Source organism: Gekko japonicus, unplaced genomic scaffold, assembly GCF_001447785.1.
Source record: "Gekko japonicus isolate JY-2015 unplaced genomic scaffold, Gekko_japonicus_V1.1 scaffold127, whole genome shotgun sequence".
Taxonomy (NCBI): Eukaryota; Metazoa; Chordata; class Lepidosauria; order Squamata; family Gekkonidae; genus Gekko; species Gekko japonicus.
In genome coordinates, this window is record NW_015170891.1 from 474,947 (window position 1) to 497,318 (window position 22,372).

The 22,372-nt window shown below is 45.7% G+C and overlaps 1 protein-coding gene across 2 annotated transcripts in view; it reads right to left on the minus strand.

Moving 5' to 3' along the window:
• Nucleotides 1-1,480: 1,480 nt before the first annotated feature.
• LHX2 (LIM homeobox 2) overlaps nt 1,481-22,372 on the minus strand; it is a 27,288-nt gene continuing 6,396 nt past the window's right edge. Inside the window, exons 4-5 of one of the 2 annotated variants that reach the window (XM_015418426.1) lie at nt 14,381-14,586; nt 1,481-1,768 (exon numbers count right to left, since the gene is read on the minus strand). In XM_015418426.1, coding sequence (XP_015273912.1) covers nt 1,481-1,768; nt 14,381-14,586 — 494 coding nt within the window. The remainder of the gene's footprint in view (nt 1,769-14,380; nt 14,587-22,372) is intronic. The other variant, XM_015418425.1, reaches the window with a different exon arrangement.

Genomic DNA, 22,372 nt, shown 5'->3' on the forward strand with positions numbered 1-22,372 from the left:
AACATCTGAGGTGTTCAGGGAATTAACAACACAACATAGTCACCTCCGTCAGTGAACAATCTCCCTATGAGTGACAGTAGGAGCTCTGGAAGGTTTATACAGGCCATGGGATGGGATTGGCACAATGGTGTCACCTGGTTCCCTGGACCAGGTGGAATCTCAGCCATGGTAACTGTCTTGCAGTTTGATTGACTTCTCTCCAGCCTGCTAGCTGCTGCCTCAGTGGTAGAGGGATCAAGCATTTGGACCTTTAAGATTAGTAAGTACAGCCTTGGTCTGAGTCACTCTGTTTGCAGCCAAATATGGCACAGAACAAAGGTTGTTCTCCATGGTGACTCTTCCTCCTGTAATACCCTGGAAAGCTCTCTGGACAGGACACCTGCCTTCTGTGCTTACCTTGTAATTTATTTATTTATTTATTATATTTATACCCCGCCCATCCTGTGAGCAGGCTCAGGGCGCCTAACAAAGCGGTAACACGAGTGAATTTAAAAAAAAATCTCATCACGAGGCCTTCTCTGGATATGCACTGGCTGCTTCACTGAGTTTTGTTTATGCTGCCACCGTGTTGAGTATTTTGAGTGTCATGTTTTAATTCCACTGTTTTATTGATTGCATTGTGAAGGGGGTTTTGGGTGTGTTTGTGTTGCTCTGACTGTTCAGAAAAAAACACTAAAAACAGGTAATAAATGTATGCCTATTATAACAAACATAATGCACAGACAAAACCCTAAATGCTTCCCCTGCCTTCTGTGTTGCTGCAGGCCAGTCGGAAAGGTGCCAGTTCTCCAGATGCCCTCCTCCTTCAATTACCTTGTCTTTCCGCCACGACCGTTCCATTACAGAATTCCGGTGCCCCCCCCCCTTAATGGATCAGACACCCCACTTCAGGAAACTTTGACCTTCACAACTGCAAGCAACATGAGGTAGTTTCCATAAGTGGTTTTATTACTGGTTAGATTTTTACAAATTCTGATAGCTGAACAGACTTTTCACTTTTAAAATTCTAAAACATCAGAACAACCAATGAAGGGGCTTAGGACTAATTCAAAGTAACAAACTCTTATTAACATTTTTTCTCTTTTTCTCTTTTTTCTTTTTTTGTCTTTGCCCTGGTCATAAATATACAGAAAGGAGAAGGGGGAGGGGGACGTGTGATCCAAAGGACGGGATACCAGTATATAAGGCACATGGCAGTCTTTGAAAATTACAGAAGCTTTAGCCAACTTAAATTAATTGCTGTTTCCCTTGCCCAGTCCACAAAACTGTACATTGACACAAATGTTGTGTGGCAGGTAGCACTTCCAAGTTATTCCTTAGTCCGTCGCGATTCTCAGACCAGAACAAAGCGGCCTTTTGGCTTCCCGGAAAGACCCTACGCTGTGGCTAGCCCAGCTGTGAAAAGCCTCTATTCACAATACACTTGGAATTCAACTAAGAATAATTCCTTTTTTAAAGGAATTATTTGGAGAAAGAGTCATCAGAAAAGATTTGTCAGAGTCGTCTGTGAAGGGCTCCGGGATTCGTGAACCTCCAGGCTCCCTGGCACCGACGTCAAGACAGAAGTGACAGACGGCATACTGGGGTTAGTCAAGTCCGTTAAGGTGGTGGGAGTGCTGGAAGGGCTCATGGAGGCATTGGAGATTTCGGAGGCGGGGCCCGACGGCGTGCCGGCTTGCAGCGTGGAGTCAGACGTCTTGTCCACCCCCGTGTTCTCTTGACGTAAAAGGTTCCGTCTGAATTTGGCTCGGGCATTTTGAAACCAGACCTAAAACCATTCAAAAGAAAAAGAGTTAACTTAAAATGGTGGACATTAGACACAGCCTTTTTGTAGGCTGAGCTGGTGTCCCACAGTGGCTGAGAGAATGAACTGTGATCCAGGAGGTCTCCAGTTCAAATATGACCTCTGCCATTAATTCACTAGGTGGCACCTCTCTCATCCCCACCCCAGCCACAATATGAAGATAATAATATTGACCTACCTTACAGGGTTGCTATAGGGGTTACAGAATGATATATGAAATGCTTTGAATGCTTGAAAGCACTATACAAATGTGAATTATTATGATATACTTCCAATGACAAATAGATCAATGGATCAAAGGGGTGAGTGGGATTCAACCGCAGCAACTCCAGAGAGCCACTGTGATGCAGCGGAGACCTGGGTTCAGACACCGTCTGTGCACAGTCCCCCCAGTGTCCTTGGACCAGCCAGTCATATTTGTTTCTTTAAAATCAGAAGTCATCACACAGGTTACAGAATAGTCTTTAACAGGAAAAATAGAACAGCAGCAGATACTCTGAGATGAGTAGTGTCAACTGGAGCCAAATTCAGATTAAACTAGGCTTAAATGTACAATTTACTTTAATGATACTGCTCTTGCAGTCAAGTCGGCTCTGAACGATGTCACACTAAGACCAAAAAAAAAGATTGACTGAGAAAATAACTTGGCAACTGCCAATGTAATATTAAAATCCACCCCTGCTAAAAGAAACCTCAAATTATCCAGTTCACACCTAGAGTTCTGGATACAGGGTTTTATCCAACTATCTCCTGCATCGTTAAGCAAATTACAGTCAAATAGACAATGTTGAAGGGTTAAATGTAGTATAATAATTGTTGCTATTAATCTTATAAATTATTATTAGCAATAGAAATTCTCAGGGCAGTGTATGCTATTAAGGTCTCACTCTCTGGAGGTAAAATATATAGGGAGAGAAAAAAGCATTTGGGCAGACTGGTTGAGCAGAAAAAGATGTTCGTGTGACAGGGGCACACAGGAAGCTGCCTTCTACTGAGTCAAAGCATTGGTCCATCCACCTTTCACATCACCTACTACTTGATCCTTTTAACTAGAGATGCTGGGAATCAAACCTGGGACCTTCTGTGTACAAAGCAGATAGTCTATAACTGAGCCATGGCCCAGTAGCCATTTAATTAACGTTTTCTTTCAAAAATAAACAACACACTACGTCCACAGTTAATAGCACTGAAAGAAAAACAGCAGGCAGACAGATGATTGATCTAGTCAAACAAAAGGTGGCAATTTTCATAGACAGACGGACATTAATGAGCAGTTCACACATGCTTATTTACCATTTATTGAGCAAAGTGGTTAACTTGTATGTATGTGTGAACCACCACACATTGATCCCCACCACCACCAACCATCATATCATCCAGTGTCCATTCCAATGCTGGAGACATTTTCACACATTCATCTGAGAGCCACCAAGTGAAGCAAGCCCAAGTAGTAAAATGCTATTGTGAATCAATAAGAAGTACCATCTCCTCTCCCAGTCACCAAAATCACACCCAAACTAAAGCCACCTCTCTCCTCCCAGAAAACCTACGAATCCCAGCTCTTAACCTCTCCTTCTTGCCCTAAGAAATTATCTTCATACAAAACTAAGGACTCAACACTGACCCCGCTGTTTGTATCTCATCTGCCAGTAAAAGCTAAGATTGTAGATCTTATTTTGTAAGAATTATTGGATCAAAGTTTCACATGCTGGTATTTTTGCAGATATGGGGCCTATTCTGTAGTGTTCTGCAGGGGATGAAATGATTATTTTGAGGCTCCCATGGACTCATAACCCTGATAGGGCTGGCTGCCCTCTGTTGTGCTGTGGCACCAGCATGGCAGATGGCCAGAAGATGGTACTGCAGCTACCAGCTCAATGGATCAGGTGACAAAAATTGCCCATACACTTTCACCTGGTCCTATAAAGCAGCAAAGAAGATAGGAAAAGCCCTGCAAATTGGGGGAAAGTGGTTCTATCTCATCCAGCTTTCTGTTTCCCCAGAGTAGCCAACTGGCCATTTCTAAGAAGCTCATAAACTGGGCATGGAGACAACAACCCTCTGTTGTTGTTCAGCTCAGGTGGCCTCTGAAATGGAGGGTCCATTTACTTATCATAGCTAATAAGTCACTGACAATGAATCTGTGTAAAGCCATCTAACCTAGTGGAGATCACTACAAGCTGGGGCAGTGAATTCCGTATGTTAATTATGCATTGTATGAAAAAGAGTTCCCTTTTCTCCTTCCTGAATTTACTGTTAATCAAGTTCAGTGCATGATTAATTCAATTTGTTCCAATCAAGCATAATTTTTATATAATGCCTTCCTTTTATTTTTATTTTTCTTGATTTAAAAAGCTCCATCACTGTTAGCCTTTCCTTGTAGGAAAGGTGTTCCAGCTCCTTGATTTGATCGACATTGTCACTGCAGTTTTCTGCACTTTCCTTTTCCAACTCCATTATGTCCATTTTGAGATGGTATGACTACGAACCATGTACAGTATTCCAAATGAGGCCATACCTTAGATTTATACAAAGGCGTTATAATAATACATTTTATTCTCAGTCCCTTTCCTAATAATCCTTAACATGGAATTTGCCTTTTTTACCTTCACCAAACACTCAGTTGATGGCTTCATTGAACCATCATGCCAGGATCTCTTGCCTGGATGTTTTGCCCCAATGTGCCTTACCTAGCATTACTCTTACTTACATTGAATCTCATTTGGCATTTTGTTGCCTTCTTGTTTAATCTGGAGAGAGGCTTTTTGGAGCCCTTTGATGTTCACTTGGGTTTTGACCAGTTTGAATAATATTGTGTCATCTGCAGTTTTGCAGATGTATATTAGATAGCACTGGCCCTGGTACAGGTCTTTGGAGAATCTCACTGCTCCCTTCCCTCCACTGTAGAAAACTGTCACTGCTTCCTCTTCTTTAACTACTTACCAGTCTGTAACAAGACGTGTTCTGTTGCACCATGACAGCCTAGCCTACCTCCCAGAGTTAGTGAGGATAAAATGGAGGAGAGGAGTACCATGTATGCCACTCTGGGGAGAAAGGCAAGGGTATATATGAATATAGGCAGGATATATATGAATAAATGAATGAATGAACTGCAGTAGCAACTCATTTGCAAACAGCATTCCCACCAGTGTTTCATTTCCTGGAGGCTGCTGAGATGGGACTGGGAGACCCACTGCTCTCATTTCCACTTCCATAGCTGCAGGCACAACAGTCCAATCTCCCCAGCAACAGTTGTTCAGTTTAGCCGTGGGTTGGGTATCTGGGCCCCAGACCCCAGTCCATTGCTCAAGCAGTCATCCTGTGTTGTGCATCAGCTGCATCCCGTGATTGCTGCCATCCCAGGCCTTCTCGCCCTGCTTACATAGGCTGCCTTTGTTGTTGTCTGTGCCCTGACAGGTCAAGTCTTCCCTCCACCAGCAGCAATTCCTAGAAACGCCTCATTTATCTGCATGCTAGGAAAAACTTTTTCTCCTAAGTTGTTACATGTCAGCCTGCACAGGTCCAGGACGACCAGAAAAAGCTGGCAACCCTGTTTTCAGAGACCATCCCCCATCCCCTCTTGCCTTGCAGAATGAAAAGACCCCCTAACAAAGCTGACTAAACATCTGTCCAACTGACTCATAATAACCTCCAGTACAGAAGAAGCCACAATGCCTCCAGCCCGCTTTTCAGGAAGAAAGGTCTGACTCCATTTTTTTTTTAGCTCCAGTTGGAGCCCATCATCTTCTGCCTTGATCAATGTAGTCCAAGATCCAACAGTATAAAGCACAGCACCCCTTCCTGATGAAACCTCCTAAGTTTTTTTTAATAAATTAGTGTGTGAGTCTAAGATACAGCATGTGTTGCTATCATGTTTTCCGAACGGATCCAGCAGCAGTTTCATGTGCACCAACTTTAGAATAAACCTTCCTGAGCATAGGAAGAACATATATCAGTCATACATCCCCTGCTTTATGTAAGACACCCAGACTGCAAGCAAAATATGGACTATGGTGCTTTCTTCATGTTGCACCAGCCATTGGAGCAACATCCTGTCCTCCCAGTAATGCAAGGAAGGTGGCCTTCCTTCCTTTATTTTACAGAGGAAGCTATATGCTTGGATGCTGGAAAGGGGAGTTCAGAAAGCCTCCAGAAATCCAAATTTCAAAGGAGGAAAATAACATTCTTTAAAAAAAAAATTCCTCCAATACGAGTGAAATGTGAGTCTTTTACCTAAGGAGGTTGAAAGTTTCTCTTTTGCATCAGGCTACCACATCTGCCATCAGACCCTCTCAGCCCACCCCCCCCCCAGCAGGCTCGTGTGTACAGTTAAATAAACTTGAGTTGCTGCCTTGCACCGCATCAGATCCCATTGGGCCTTCTCAGTGGCAGCTCCTTACTGGTGGAATGACCTCCCAGAAGAGATCAGGGCCCTGTGGGATCTTCTACAGTTCCGCAGGGCCTGCAAGACGGAGCTCTTCCACCAGGCTTTCAATGAAGGAGCTGTCCTAACTACTACCATCAACGAGCCCAGCCCTCAGCCTTAACATCTGGTCTATACCATCGCGTGACTCAAGAAGACCACTGAGCTGGACTGTCTGCTTGCAAAAGTTCTTAGTATGCCACCTCAAGTAACTAATGAAGAATTACTAGCACCTTATGATTTTATGATTCATTTGTAATTGAATTGTTTTAAAATTATTTTATGTGGTTTTATTGGTATTTTTGTACCAACTGTGTTAGCCGCCCTGAGCCTGCTTGCGGGGAGGGTGGGGTACAAATTGAATAAATAAATAAATAGATCAGTACTGATTGCCAGCAGTTCTCTGGGGTCTCAGGTGGTACTCCCCAACCTACCTGCTAGCCAAGATATCTTAGGTGGTGATGCAGGGACTGACGCTGTAGCCTTCTGCATGCAAAGCAGTTACTGTCTCATTGAACTAAAATCCCTTCCCAAACGATCCAGTGGTTGCCATCTCTAAGTTATTAGCAAACCTTGGGCGTGATCACATGCACAATTAGCCGCACCATAGGTGCGAATGCCAGGCAGATTTAAAGGGCGCAATCAGACACAAACATCTGGGAAGCCCCCCGCACCCGTCGACAACCAGTTTTGGTTCACTGCAGAACTGGAGTAAAAAGACACCGGGGGAAATCCGGTAACAAACAGGTTGCTACAGGCCACAGACAGACTTTCCCCTGTCTGATCGCTCCAGCGCGCTCTCATGGCATCGGGATGGTCTGATCAGGCCATCCCGACTCCGTGCCATTGTTCCCCCCCCCCTTCTCAGTATGTGCATCATCGCACACTCTTTAGGGAGCCCTCAGTGCTGAGATGCGATTCATCGATTCCCTGTTTAAGCGAATTGGAAACAAACGGCAAAAAAACCCCTACTCACCCATGGTTGCATCCAGGGCTCTTTTTGTAGCAGGAACTCCTTTGCATATTAGGCGACACACCCCTAATGTAGCCAATCCTCCAAGAGCTTACAGTAACCCCTGCAAGAAGAGCTCTGTAAGCTCTTGGAGGATTGGCTACATTAGGGGTGTGTCGCCTAATGTGTGATCGTGCAACTGTGGGTCAAATTCCTCTGGAGGGAATAGCCTCGCTGCCCCCCCCCCCCGGTTCATCTCGCACGTGTGACTGCACCCTTTGTCTCCCTTTTAATAGCAATAGCAAACTTCGTCTCCCCTGTAAAAAGTCATTCCTCAACGAATTTCAGCCTTGAGACCTTGCTGATTATCTTGGGCCAGTCACAGATCCTTGTGGTTCTTTGTTGAATTATGAACTCCACCAAAGGTAAACACAGGAAGCTCTGTGGCAGAGCATCTGCTTAGCACGCAGAAGATCCCAGGTTCAGTCCCCAGCACCTCTAGTTGAAAGGATCTGGAAGTAGGTGATGTAGAAGACCTCTAACTGAAACCCTGGAGAGCTGCTGCCAATCTGAGTAAACAATACTGGCCTTGATGGACCAATCATCTGATTTAGTATATTGCAGCTTCATGTGTCCGGGTGACCCATCTCATTGTTTTAATGGTTACTTTACCCAAGATGAAGAAGGTGATACAGGAGCCGAGGTTGGTGGACCATCTTTCAGCCCACGCTAGCCACTGGAGCACTCCCCCCGTCTCTGGAAATCTTACTCAAATGCATTTTTGTTTTCTAAGACTTCCATCCCAGACCCCAGACAGTATCCTTATAGACACAAAGGGCTAGAAACTTTATTTTTAACTGAACACATGAATTCGCTTTATATTAAGTCAGACCATTGGTCTATCAAGGTCAGTATTGGCTAGCCTGACTGGCATTGGCTCTCCAGATTCCCACCACATCCCCTGCTACCTGATCCTGGAGAGGCCAGGGATTGAACCTGGGATAATCTGTATGCAAGGCAGATGCTCCGTCACTGAGTCATGCCCTTGAAAGCAAGGGCTCAAGGAGGAGAATCAGACCGTGAAAGCTCCATCAGAACACAGATGAATGTTCCCTGGATCCAAAATGAGATCAAGTTTCATCAAGCCAGGGTGCTTTATTCCAGTCTCTGCTGAATACCCCTTCATGCTTTCCAATGCCTAGTGATTAAATTCTAAAAAGAAAAGGTGCTGGGACTCCAGAGTGCCATGCCCGCCGGTGGGGAAGATTGGAGATGGGTGGGTAAACTGAGATCTTAGTGATAAAACATTTCTGCTTCTTCTCAGAAGCCTTCCTGTCTTTGTTACTTTTCACATCCCAAGGACGGTGGTGAAAATAGATATGAGGGATTAAGCCCTACCTCAACTCAACCCCGTCACATCCAGGGACATTGGCATTAATTAACACATGTCCACGCACATGTTGGAGCAGCAAAAATAAACAGAAATCTTGTGACACCTTAACAGACAAACACAGCTACTCCTCCAGAGCCGCAAAGCATTTGATACATTAAGCAGAATGTGGAATCCTCAGAATGTGCCTGAATTTTATTTTCAGGTTTAATTTCCCGGTCCTTGATGTTGTAGAGGAGAACTGCTACACTGAGTGACCCATTTCTGCTGCATACACTTGTTCAGGATGGGGATTCTGGTCCCTGCACAACCATGTGTACAATTTCTGATTCCCATTCCTAGCCTTTGACTGTCAAGTTATGCAAAAATAAACTGCGTAACTAATATTAATTATATGCAAAGTAGGAAAGGCATAGCTGCTGTTCCATATGATGGGATGTCTAGCGGGGATTAATTTGTGCCAGGGCATATCTTGTTTTCTGTTTTCATAGCAGAACTTAACCCAGGACCAAATGAGGTACAAACCAATGAAAACAACTCTGAGTGTGTATTTTCTTCACTATGGAGTGACAATAGAGAATCCTCAGACTTTGTGGAATAGGAAGAAGGCTCTCAGACCAGTTTATCAGACGCACCAGAACGTCAGCATCTCGACGCTGAGCAGTGGGCTGTAGCACAGAGTCAAAACTATTTTTGCAGACCATGAAAAAAGGGCCATTCCATGGGGAAAGGATGCTCCCTGGAGGTTTGGCTAGGAATTGTCCAAGGCTCGAAACCATATCTGTCTAGGATATTCTTAAGAGCTGTGTTTAAAGGCAAGGAATAATGCAGTGTAAAAGACAGCCTACTTGCAGGCAAAGCTCTTCTCAGGGCAAACAAGATCTCATTGCAGCTGTGCCCCCCCCCTCCACAAACAACACACTCCAGAACCTGTCCCTGTCTATCAGGGAAGGCTTGTGGTGTCAACATGGAGGCAGGACCATCTGGAATGCTACCCAGTAGAAACAGGAGGACTGGTAAAGTCCCAGGGGCAGGGCTTTCTTTTCCACATGAGCCCTGTTTCTCAGTCTCAGCTTCTATACACTGGCAACGTTTTTATTGGATTCACACAGGCAAACTGGCCCTGGATTTGTTACTAGTAACACCTCACAAACATAACTAACTTGAGCAATTTATTACCTCTAGCATGTCATCTTTAAAAGGATTATATAAATAGCTAAAGGACAGCTCTCTGAATGTTTCATTGATAGCCATGATAGCAAATAATATAGAATTGTCATACTGCGAGGCAACATACCTCTGGTTTCCAAATGCTGGGAATAGTCCCAGGATGCTTGGCTGGCTGTCTTCATCACTCTCTGTTTGGAAGCTTAGGTGGGAGAGTGCGTCTAGGGTTGCTCACATACCCACCAATTCACATCATGAGCTGTTTGCCAGTCATGAACAGTTAGAAGATTTTGTGTTAGTTTGGCTGTTTGTGAACAGTACAAGCCTGTTCGTCAGGTAACTGTTCATGTATTCAAACAGTACAGTACCATACAGTGCAATTGACAGTGTTTCACATGTGTGTATTCTCACACAGCCTGGTAGGATTCCTACTTTCCCCCATGCAGCCTCCTCCACAGACCAATAGTCATTGCATGCTGCTTGGCAGCCAATCATATAAACCGTGAGCAAATCAGAGAGTCAACCAATGATTATAAACATTGTATTTTTAAAAAATGTCTTACTGTTGGGTATTTATTTATCTCTGTATTATCCACATTTTATGCCTACACTGTCCCACACAACCTTATGGGAGACATACTTCCTCCCTCATGTCACATAATTACCTGACCAGCCCATCCATGGCCCCAGGCAGAGTCAATTCACCTACTATGCAGATGTAAACCCCCCCACAAGACTAGGATGTGAGCCCTGACCTGGATAGCCCAGGCAAGCCCAATTTTGTCAGATCTCAGAAGCTAAGCAGGGCTGACCCTGCCAAGTACTTGGATGGGAGACCTCCAAAGAATACCAGGGCCGGGAGGCAGAGGCAGGCTATCAAGCCACTTCTCTGAACGTCCTGCATGTCCCAGTAGGAGTCGCCAGAGGTCACCATGACTTTGAGGCACAGGCACACACACGTGCACACACACATGCACACACACAAAATGCAAAAATACAAAAAAAAGAGAGAAGGAAGTGAAACTTTACCACCACCACTACCACACAGTTGCAAAGCTGTTTGATGGTCATTCACGGGGAGTGGCAGCCTGGTGAACAGATCAGAGGTTGAACACTTGGCTTGTGGGTGATCACACCTCTCAAACATGGTATGTTTCCCAGTCGAACATGTTTGCTATGAAATTCATGTTATCCTTCAGGGCATCTGATGCTGGCAATCATCACCAGTAGAAGGCTGAGCTTGGTGGAAATATTATGAGACTGTGTGGCAGTTGGGACACAACCTTCTTCTTCCCCTAAGCTACAGCTAAACTCCATTCCTTTATTAGCAGGACCAAAACCTTTGTGCACCCAGCTCCTCCTTTTCTCTGTATGGCTCTGTTATTCAGACAAGGGATCACTCTTGCAGACTGTCCCTAGGAGAAGGCAGGGGGAAAGTGCTGTAAGGGTGCCATTTGCTTCCTGTCTCGTGGATTTTTATCCTGCTGTTCCTCAAGGTTCTTTGGTTAGCATACATAGTTCTCCCCTCCTCTTCTTCCATGGTGCTCTTTAATTCTCTACTAACCCACACCCAGGAAGCCTGTGGCCCCAACTCCAGGCATTTTTGGAGCTAGCTAAGATGCAGCCTGCACGTAAAACATTCACACTCTTCCTTGACACACTCACAGAATCCTGCAAAAGGCAGAGTGTGAATCAGCCACAAGCAGGGGTGGACTTAGGGGCTCTGGGCCCCTAGAATTCCCCCCCCCCTTCTGGCAGACGGATGATGCCACGGGCAATCAGCCCCCCCCCCAGCCAGTGGCAGCTACCCTGGATGCCCCAAGCCTCAGACCACCCATGGCCACAAGAAACTGCCACCAGCAAACAAGGGCACAATTTTGTTGCTGTGTTGCTGTCTAAGGAGGGTAGTAGTTCTGCACTGCCATCCTCCTGTTCCCCTCTTTGGGCTTTAAAAAACCACAGCTGATAGTGCTCGGCTCACCAGCCACACTGGAGTGAAGTTTTGTACAAATCTGAAATCTTACTGGAGTTTCAAATTCCAAATCAGAAGAAACTTCAGATGCTCACTTTAAGCATTTCGAGAACAGCTGGCCAACCCTTTAAATGGAGAGCTAGATTAGCAACAAACTGTACAACAGCAAAACTAAAAGCAAGGTATATCCAACTAACTTTCTGAGCAGAAATGAGGGCTAAGGAAACCAACTTGGCATGTCTTGCCATTTGATAGCCATGAGCTATTGGAAGTAGTTTATCCTATGCTTCAAAGGAGCCATGGCTCAGTGGCTGTGCACTTGCTTTGTATGCAGGAGGCCCCAGGATTACACACACACACACACACACACACACACAGACAAAAAGCATCTGGAAGTAGGTGATGAGAAGGACCTCTATGTGAGACTCCAGAGAGCTGCTGCCTGTCAGAACAGATGGTACTGGGCTAAATGGGATCAATGCTTTGACTTAATAATAGGCAGCTTCATGTGCTCCAAAATGGGGACAGTGAGCAAACATATGAGGACCTTTGCACATGGCCTTTTGCAAACGCATGTCATGGAGGTTTAGATCCTTGGTCCAGATGCCTGAGTGCTTAACGCCACCACAGTATGCTGCAGGTCATCCCGCTTCAGCGGCTGCTGATCACTGAACTTCTCTGGGCTGACATAAACCCTGTGGAGACACCTAGCCAGCTTGCCTGCAAAAATCCAGGTTGCACTCCTGGTTTTGCAAGGGTTTAGCCTTGGAAATACATCTGCCTACACAGAATGCTTCGTTTTCAAAACAATAAGTTCTAGGGCTCAAAGGTAGCCTGAATGTCATTTTATCCATTCTCACTATGCCTAAAAGGTAAAGGTAAAGGTTCCCTTGCTCGAAAGCCAGTCGAGTCCGACTCTAGGGTTGCGGTGCTCATCTCCGTTTCAAAGCTGAAGAGCCAGCGCTGTCCGAAGACGTTTCCGTGTTCATGTGGCCAGCATGACTAAACACCAAGGCGCACGGAACCCTGTTACCTTCCCACCGAAGTGGTACCTATTTATCTACTTGCAATTTCTTGTTTTCGAACTGCTAGGTTGGCAGGAGGTGGAACTAGAGACGGGAGCTCACTCCGTCATGCGGCAACTCGGGTCTCGAACTGCTGAACTACTGACCTTCCACAGCCTGCAGTTCAGCGTCTTAACCACTTGAGCCACCGCAGCTCACTATGCCTACAAGGTATCTAACCCATTCCAGCACACAACATTGGGGGAGGGGAGGTCAGGGTTATATTTAGTGTTAACTTCTCCAGATAATGGATGTGAATCCATGTATACAGTGCCAATTGTTGTACCATTGCTGCTTAAAGCCCTTCTGCTGCTCTGGCTTGGGATCAGCCTCTGCTAACATTGCTCAGCACAGCACAGCACAAATTCCGTCTGCCTTGGACCTTCCATGTCCGCCATGCAACCTCCATGGACTGACCACATGAAAGAACTGGCACCAAGCTGGCAACTGGAGATCATGAGATCAGGTGGATTTCCACTCCCATCCTGCCTCCATCTCATGCTTCAAACTTCCCACATCACACCCAACCATGGTTAAAAGCAGGCCCACGTAGGCTCTTTCCACATGTCTTTTTTCATTCTCATTGGTGCATAAATCTTTTTTAAAAACTTACAGTAAGGCTCTTAAAAGGGTGTGCATGTGGGGTAGTCAGAATAAACTAACAAAGGGTGGCAAAAAAGAGAACTCGATTTCCCGTCTGGTGCCACTGGATCTTTATTTTAAAAAATTGGAAGGCGCAGCCGGAAACAGAGGATGTCACAAACATTCTCCAATGGCATGCAGACATAGCCAGCAGGGGACCCTGCTATGAATTTGTGCCACCGCTGCAAGCAAAAGCCAGCTTACCTGCAGTTCAGACACAGTCTAGTTGCCTTGGAAGTGTCCACCTAACCAAGCACCACAGCAATACCATCTGTCTTTATTGTTTATGCAGATCTTTTACTGATGCTTAACTTGGTTTGAATTGTTTTGATACTGCTGTCGTCTTACAGATCATTAAGGATAGAAAAGTGTTTGTTTTAGGCAGCAACCAGCTAGGCTGCCTGGTGGGAAAGCATCTGCAACCACCCAGCCACCCAGGGGGTAAATGTTGCCAGAGTTTCATTTACACTTGTGTTATTTCACCCAGGGGCTCCCCCTCCTGCTTACACTTTAAAGCCCTTCTGGGTGCATTTAGATGGTGATCAGCAGCCTATGGGACATCTGAGAATTAAACTGTGCCCTTCACTTCTTGAATCTGTAGTCAGAAACACACAGACAGTAGTTTGCTCAACATCTAATAGGGAACTTAGAAAGTGTTCGATCAAACTGGCTGTACTTAAGAAAAAGGACAGTGCATGGGCAGGATGGGATGCACATGCATTGCAGATTCTGCAAACTTTTCTTAGAAAACCACACATGATTCTCAAAGCTCACGCAATGGCAGTTTCCGGGGGGGGGGCAGTATCTCCTGACGACGCAGCAGAGAGCCAGATCATTCCTTGGCCTGCCTAGACTGCAAACTGGCACCCGCAAACCCAGCTGTAGGCGCCACAGGGTCGTCCTTCCGCCACTTCAGAAAGCTGCCAGTTTGCTTGGGGCAAAAGCCAAGGCCTCAGCCTCTCTTACCTGGAGAACTCTCTTGGTCAAGCCCGTTTTCTGAGCGAGCTGTTTCAAGTCCTTGGCATCTGGATTGTGGTTAATAGCAAAATAAGACTTCATTGTCCGCAGCTGGTGGTGTTTGAAAGATGTCCTCATGCGCTTTGTTTTCTGATTGCTGGGGTATTGCTGGTCGCGGTCCAGGTGGTCCCCGTCATTCTCATTGCAGCTCAGAGCTGGAGACAAGGAGGAGGAAAAGGGCAAGTCAGGCCAAGTGAGAGCAGCCATCGAAACAACACACTGTTGTCGTGTGCACATTGTCTGCCCCTGTCATTCCTGCAGTCTTGCTCCTTTCTTGTTTGACAATAACTGGGCTGTAAGAACCTCACCTGAACCTTGGCATCTGCCACAAGGGCAGGTGGCTTTCTTTTCCCACCCTTTGCTGCTTCCCCCATCCTGCATTTTCAGACACAATGAGAAAAGGCAAGAATAATCCTGCAAGATGTTCCGATGCACTCTAATGCTCGACTGTATTGTACAGTTACAACCCCACAACAACAGAGTCCACTCAAACCCTCAGTGGCAAAAACTCATTCAAAATCCTCAACATTCTTTCCTTCCAAGCCCAACACCACAGGATACAAGAGAGACCATTTAATAAAAACCCTGTTTTAATGAGGGGGAGGGAGATTTTGTACATCTGACGGCAAATTCCAGTTATCACTTGACTGAAGATGGGGTAGGGGGGACAGGGAGACAGTTCCAGGGGCATTGGAATGGAACCGAAGACCAAAATGGAAGTTCAAAGTAATTGTGTGTTTGCATTCCATTCAAATCAAACTCCCTTGAAGAAAGCTGCATGGAGAACTCATTTCTTTTCCATGTGTTTACTAAAGACAATTTAGATACATTTAGGCTCCCTCATATGGCTGCAACAATTCACTAATTAAGCTTACACAAAAGAGGCAAAGAAACCTTATAGCAATTAACAAATGAAGCTACAATTTGCACGCTAAGCAGAATATGCATATCGGTGAAAGTGTGTATTTCTTTTTTTAAAAGCTTCTAGGCACCTACAGAGCATATAGAGGCACAGGAAGTTCCTTGTACAAATAACTAGAAAAGCAAAAGATAACCCCACAAAGAAATCCACCAGTTCATCAGTCTGGATGTTACATAATGAGCAATCCCTGGTTGGAGCTCAAGCATCCACAAGTTCCTTTTTCAAATTAAAAACAAAATCAAAACTGTATGTGGAAAATAAGGGAGCTCCCAGTCAGTTTTATTTTATATTCTCCCTTGGTAATTATTTTTCCAGTATCTCCCACCAAAAAAGAACATATAAATATTCACTGTGGGAATGTTAAAACGTGTGTTATTAATCCAGTAGTCTAAAAACATCTGCACCAGCCTGTAAAATTGTCCATCATCACAGCTCCAATATGCCTCTACTACGTACCTGTACCACCATAGCCTTATGTCCAATGCAGATTATCTATCCAATTGTAACTATCAAAAATCAAATGCAGAGATTAATCTACTGATCACAACCAGGCAATGATTGGTCTTCAGGAGCCATAGTACTAAATGTTCAGAAACACTGCAGAAAGCCATCACATCACATCAGGTCATGGTCGTGCTTTAAAGACTGGCATTTCACGCAAAGACTTAATAGCCAGCTTCTCTCACGAGTACAAGGATGAGAAGCGCCACCCGGGGCCAGAGAAAAGATAACTTTTTTGCTTGGTGCTTGGTCTCTGCTTGCAACCACCAGATGCCCCTAGGATGTTCACTGGCAATAAAGGTAGCCACCCCTTAAGATTAGAAAAAAAGAGCAGGAAATGGCAACAAGCAAAAGCCCAAAGTCAAGCAAGCTGTTTGAAAGGAGCTTCAAAGGGACTTGGAATCTCTTTAGAGAGTAGTAACCAATCTTCTCCTCTTACCCACTCTTGTAGTCACCTTCTCTTGAAAAAGGTAGACTGTATAGTTATCGTCATTAAACGTAGAGAGACACTCTGAGAGCATAGACACCGTTTTGGAGCCACTCCTTACATTTGCCTTTAGCATTTGATAGTGAAAGGTACACTGCTTCTGAACATGGAGGTACTGTTCCTAGCTGTCATCCCTAAAGCCCACTGACAAACCTGTTCTCCACAACAGCTCTTAAGAGTGACACATTCCATCTAGCATGAGAACATGAAGTTTTGAGTCAAGCAGAATGTTTAGCCTGCCTCCAGAACAGTCCAACGTTACCTGAAAGCTTGCTTCAGAAGGCCTGTTCCCAAGTTACAGTGAATGCACATACAGTCCATGTACACTTGATATTTCTTAATATGTACAATGAGTAATTCTCATGTTACATTTGACACATGTACAGCCAGAAAAGTGATTGAAACCCCACATTTGTCCAGGTGCGGATCTCTGGTTTCATTTGTAAAGTGAACGTGCATTGGTTCTTTCTTACAAACAGGATTTATTTATTTATTTATTTATTTATTTATTTCAGCTTGTATTCTTCCCTCCCCATGAGTGGGCTCAGAGCAGTTCACAACAACAAATCCACAATTGGAGTTAAAACATTTCACAACAAATAGTTAAAACAATTAGAAACAGAAACTATAAGCTTTAGGACAGATAGCACGTCTTGAAAACTGGAGCCGCTGGGCCGTAAACTAGACTAGATGGAAGCTTCAGCAAGGGAGGCCAGTAGATGGAATAATTGGACGCCCGCCACCTCACCCAAAGGCCCGGTGGAACAGCTCCATTTTACAGGCCCTGCAGAATTGTAATAGGCCCTGCAGGGCCCCGATCTCCAATGGAAGCATGTTCCACCAGGCTGGGGCCAGGGCAGAAAAAGCCCTGGCCCTGGTCGAGGCTAAGCAGACATCCCTTGGGCCGGGGATAACCAGCAAATGTTGGTTCGCTGAGTGCAATGCTCTCCAGGGCACATATGGGGAAAGGCGGTCCCTTAGATATATCAGTCCCTGTCCTCACAGGGCTTTGAAGGTCAGTACCAACACCTTGGTATGGATCTGGTACTCAGCTGGGAGCCAGCACTGGCTGAATCCACGTGACAGTCAGCAAATCGGCTGCTGCATTTTGCCCTAGCTGGAGTTTCTGGATCAACTTCAAGGGCAAGCCCGCGTAAAGCGAGTTACAGTAATCAAGCATGGGTCACTGCAACTTTGAAGAATTTCACATTACCCTTTTTAACCCGTTTTGAAGCCGTTTTTGATCCGTCATGGAGTAAACCGGTATAAGGCTGCCATTTCACACATGGCTTTCCCCTTCCGGTAAAGAGCTGGATCTGAAGCGGTTTGCCATTTCAGACTGCATCGCTTTTTCCCCACCGTTTTTCGCCCATGCGGGTGAACTCTGGCTTTCTTTTTTTGAACATTCGCTTTAGAGCGCTATAGCGCTATAGCACTATAGCACTATAACAAAACACTCCAGGCATTCCAATGGGGTTGATATAATGCTGTTGTGTTATAGCATTATAGCACTATAGCACTATAGCGCTATAAAGTGAACATTTTTTAAAAAGCCAGAGGTCACCCGCGCGGGCGAAAAACGGCAGGAAAAAGCGCATCGGAACCGGGAGAGGAAACTGAAGACTACTTGGAAGCAGTTGACAGGTAAAACGCTTCAGCCCCATTTCCTAAACCGGTTCTAAAATGGTTCTGTCTGAAATGACAGACCAGAAACCGTTTGGGAACCGTTCCGGATTATATCATCTGTCTGAAATTCCTCTAAGTCATGGGGGCAGAGAGACGGAACCAGTTGCCTGATCTGCCGAAGATGATAGAAGGCAAATATATGCACATACACACAGGTATATGCACATGCACACAGGTAGTAGGTGCATTCTCATTAACACATGAACTGCGCTTTTGTCATAATACCTGTTCTGCTGTCCCAACAGGGCTGGCTCACATAAGAGTGAGCCATTGCTGGGGGGCAGCGATATTGAAAAGGTAACAATGAGAGTCCCTAGCACATCCTAGAGGCCTCCAAGAGCTGTGCTCCAAAATCCTCTCTGCAACACTGCAATATCTTTGCGCTGTTGCTGATCAGAGTAGGAAAAGATCCTGTGCCCCCACCCTACTCCCATCCTATCTCAATCACCTCTGTCAGATATAGGCCCTCTATGATACATTAAATACAGTACCAAGCGCCTCATCAGTTCTTAATAAATTCTTAGTAATGGTTGTGAGAGAGGTCACCTTCCTTAGTTTCCAGCAGATTAAAGACAAAAGTATTTGCACCCTGACCTGGATAGCCCGGGCAAGCCCGATCTCATCAGATCTTGGGAGCTAAGCAGGGCCGACCCTGGCAAGCAATGGGAAGGGAGACCTCCAAGGAATACCAGGGCTCCGGACGCAGAGGCAAGTTATCAAGCCACCTCTCTGAAAACATCCAAGTTGCCATGACTTCCAGGCATGCAAGTGCACACACGCACACACAAATACCCCTCCCCCCCAAAAAGTATTTGCAATGGCCAGGCTGATATTCTGGACATTTATGGGGGTGCATCTGATGCTGATCCAGTTAAGGATCCAAAGTACATTTGGAACATACATTATGCAGCTAGTTGGCTTCAGCTAAGGAACTCCAGGTCTGGTCAGTATCTGAACGGGAAGGCCTTCTGGGAACCTCTCACCCATGTATGACAGCTCAAGTCCCATAATGGAGTAATGGCTGGATAAAAATGTAGCAAATAATGTAAAAATGGAGGAAAACGTTCACAGTATGCCCTGATGCCTCCCCTCTTCTTCAAGTGCCTGACCACACACATTTTCCTGATACTGGGGCTCCGTTGAATCCAAGAAGGACCTCATGCCCAAGATGCACATTATTTGTCATACCCTAGCTGGTAGGAGTCTTGTATGACACTAGCAACTCAGCCTCCTGTCTTTGGGTTCTCGTTTATTTGCTCGTTCCCGCCAAATGAATCTTTATGATGGATTGATGCATGCATTAACTAAGATAATAAATATGCTGGAGAGACATGGAGCTAGGTGGCTTTGATTAAAAGACCTGGTTTAATGCAACCCTCTATCTTCTGCCACCACTTTCAGTTTGGTTTTGACTTAGTTTTGTTGTATTGTTTTTTGTTGTTGTTTTGTCTGTTTTCTATGGTTTGCTTTCATTTGTACTTTAGACTCTTGTGCACTGCCTGAACAGTTTTTCATTGTAATATGGTCCACAAATATTTGCAAACTAATAAAGGCTGAACGCCTGTCTGCGGCCTTTCTCCAGCTATTGGTTGAGATGCCATGACATCACAAAATGTTCATAAATATTGACTGGGAAAGCATATAGACAGCCAACAGTCTTCTCTAGGGAATGTGAAATGAAGAAATCTGAAATGCCCTAGGGATGAAAGGGATTGTACACTGATGGCACTAAAGGGTGGAAGCTGGGGATGGAAGCATTATTGGCCAAGGAGGTACTGAAGCCAAAGAGGATAGCTGAATGTCATGTTGACTGAAATAAGCCAGCTCATTTTGGGGCTGGAATCTGTCAAAGGGTAACCTAGCAAGAAAGTGGGGAGGGCAGAAGGGTGCTTCTCTCCCCAGCTGTGATGAGAAAGAGAGAAGGAGAGTTTTGTTTTAAAAGCAAGTCCTTTAATCGAGCCTGCATGGATTAGGAATGCCTTGTCCTCATTGCATCCATCCAATCAATTGTTCACTCAACCTTTAATTGTGGACAAAACATGAGCCATCACGGACAGAATATAAGATCCCAGAGCAGTCTCCTGTCAGCAGGACCTCACATGACCCCCTTTCAGAAGGGCATGATGGGGTTGCGACACTGTGCATGTTGAACCATGGGAAAGCTCTCCCCCCCTCCCCCACAGATAACATCATGGTTAACATGCTATGATAGCAAGGTGAACCATGATTTGGGGGCCTGGTTGAGTAGGCAGACTTGCCACAAGGTTCAATGTTCACCATGTACTTGGATGATCCACATCTCATGCCACTGAAAAGCATGACTCTCAATCCCTGCAATGACCCCTTCCCTTCAAAATAAAGATGCTAAAACTGCACCACTAGATCCGCAGCAGCTGGACTAAACATGCCTCCTTCCTCAGCATGCACAGGAAAAAAAATGAATGAGGCCTTTGTCTAACCTCATGCCCTGTGAATGGGTCCAAATGGACGGTTGCCCCAGCAAGCAGAGAAGCCAGTCTGAACCAGTTTGGGAGACCGGATTTCCAAAAGAATAAAAATACCACAATCCCCATTGCCAGCTACAGAGAGGAGAGACCTGCAGGCATGGGTGTAAAACCCCCCGAAGTTTGAGGAACTATCTTTCTTTTGGATGCTAGGTAGACATTGCAGATCATGAAAGGAAGAACGTCCACTCACACACAAGTTGTCATGCCACAAGTACAAGCTCCATGATGCAGACTGAGCAACCCAGGGTAATCCATAGGCTTGCTTTGTGAATTGTTTCAATGCCCACCTGTTCTACATTCCTTTAATTTCCCACTACCACCAGTAATAAATGGACGATTTATGAGAAGTGAACACTGAGCAGTGTTGCACGGTTAAGGGAGTACGACCTGTAGGGAACCCATCAAATGAAGGGGGGGGGGGGGGGGGGACTCTGTGCCAGGACACTCCTCGTTTCATTCTTGTGTTCCTTCCCCTAAGGGATCTGGGGATCTGTTTCTCCAGCATTGAAGGGAAGAACTGGTAAAGGTCATAAGAGGAGTTTGGTTGCTACTTGGAGGACAAGAGTAGAAGAAGAAGAAGAAGAGATTGGATTTATATCCCGCCCTTCACTTGGAGTCTCAGAGCGGCTTACAAACTCCTTTCCCTTCCCCTCCCCACAACAGACACCCTGTGAGGTGGGTGGGGCTGAGAGAACTCTGACACAAACTGCTCTTTTTCAAGGTCAGCTGTGCCAGAGCTTGTGACTGACCCAAGGTCACACCAGCAGGTGCAAGTGGAGGAGTGGGGAATCAAACCCGGTTCTCCCAGATTAGAGTCCGCACACTTAACCACTACACCAAACTGGCTCTCACAGTATCCATACCCATTTAGGGCAGCAGTGCCACCAGCTCTCCTAGCATCGGGGTACCAAAGCAGCATGTAGCCCAAAGGGTTATATGTGTGCAAGCCTTGAACCATCTTTACATGTGACAGTCTGTTTTCCTGCCAGAGACCTGGAAGGATTCTGGGAATCTCAAATGCACCACAACCACTGCAGGAGCATCTGGTTTTGTTTGGGAAAACGGAGTTGCAGAATTTAGCCTGGGATGTTTTAAGGGTTTGCCTTCCACACAGCGCAGCAGACTGCCCTCTCGCCAGGGGCTCACAACACCATTTTGCTTGACACCTTTTAAATTCTTTTTTTGTTTTAAACACTTGTAGGTCGCCTTTCCACCCAGCACAGAGTCTCCAAGGCAGAGAACAAGCAAAACAATGTTTCAAATGCAGATACGAATGCATAAAACATTTCCAACAATTAAAGGAAACATATCAGCTCACAAACACACACCCCTCAGGTCTCCGCTCTGTTTGTGGCACTTTCTCGCTTGAGGCCAGAGGGCCTGTGTTTGCCACAAGCTGAGCTGCCGTTTTGCAGCCCACAACAAAACCTTCCCAGGAGGGTCTGCAGTTTGCAAGAAGTGAGCTCTCATGGAAACGGGAGTCCCTGGCCCTCCTCCTCCCTGGGACCAGAATGCCAGCGACCCCAATGCCTGTATGGAAAGGACCCGCTCTTCAGAGCAGCTATGGGTCCTCCCTTGGTTGGTGTGTATGATGTGTGTGTGTGGGTGTCATGCTCTGCAACCCGGAGCTACGGCTCCAGACACCCAAAGGGAGGTGAAGTGGCTATTTCAGTCCACAGAGTTCACTGAGGCCAGAGGTGACAAAAATGGTCCCAAAGATCAGACAAACTCAGGGCAGAGGGAGGAAAGGAATCTCTGTGGTCAGAGACAGGATACCTGTGGGGACAGGCAGGCTTCCCACCCCCCTGTGGGCTCCCCAGAAGCATCTGCCTCCTTAA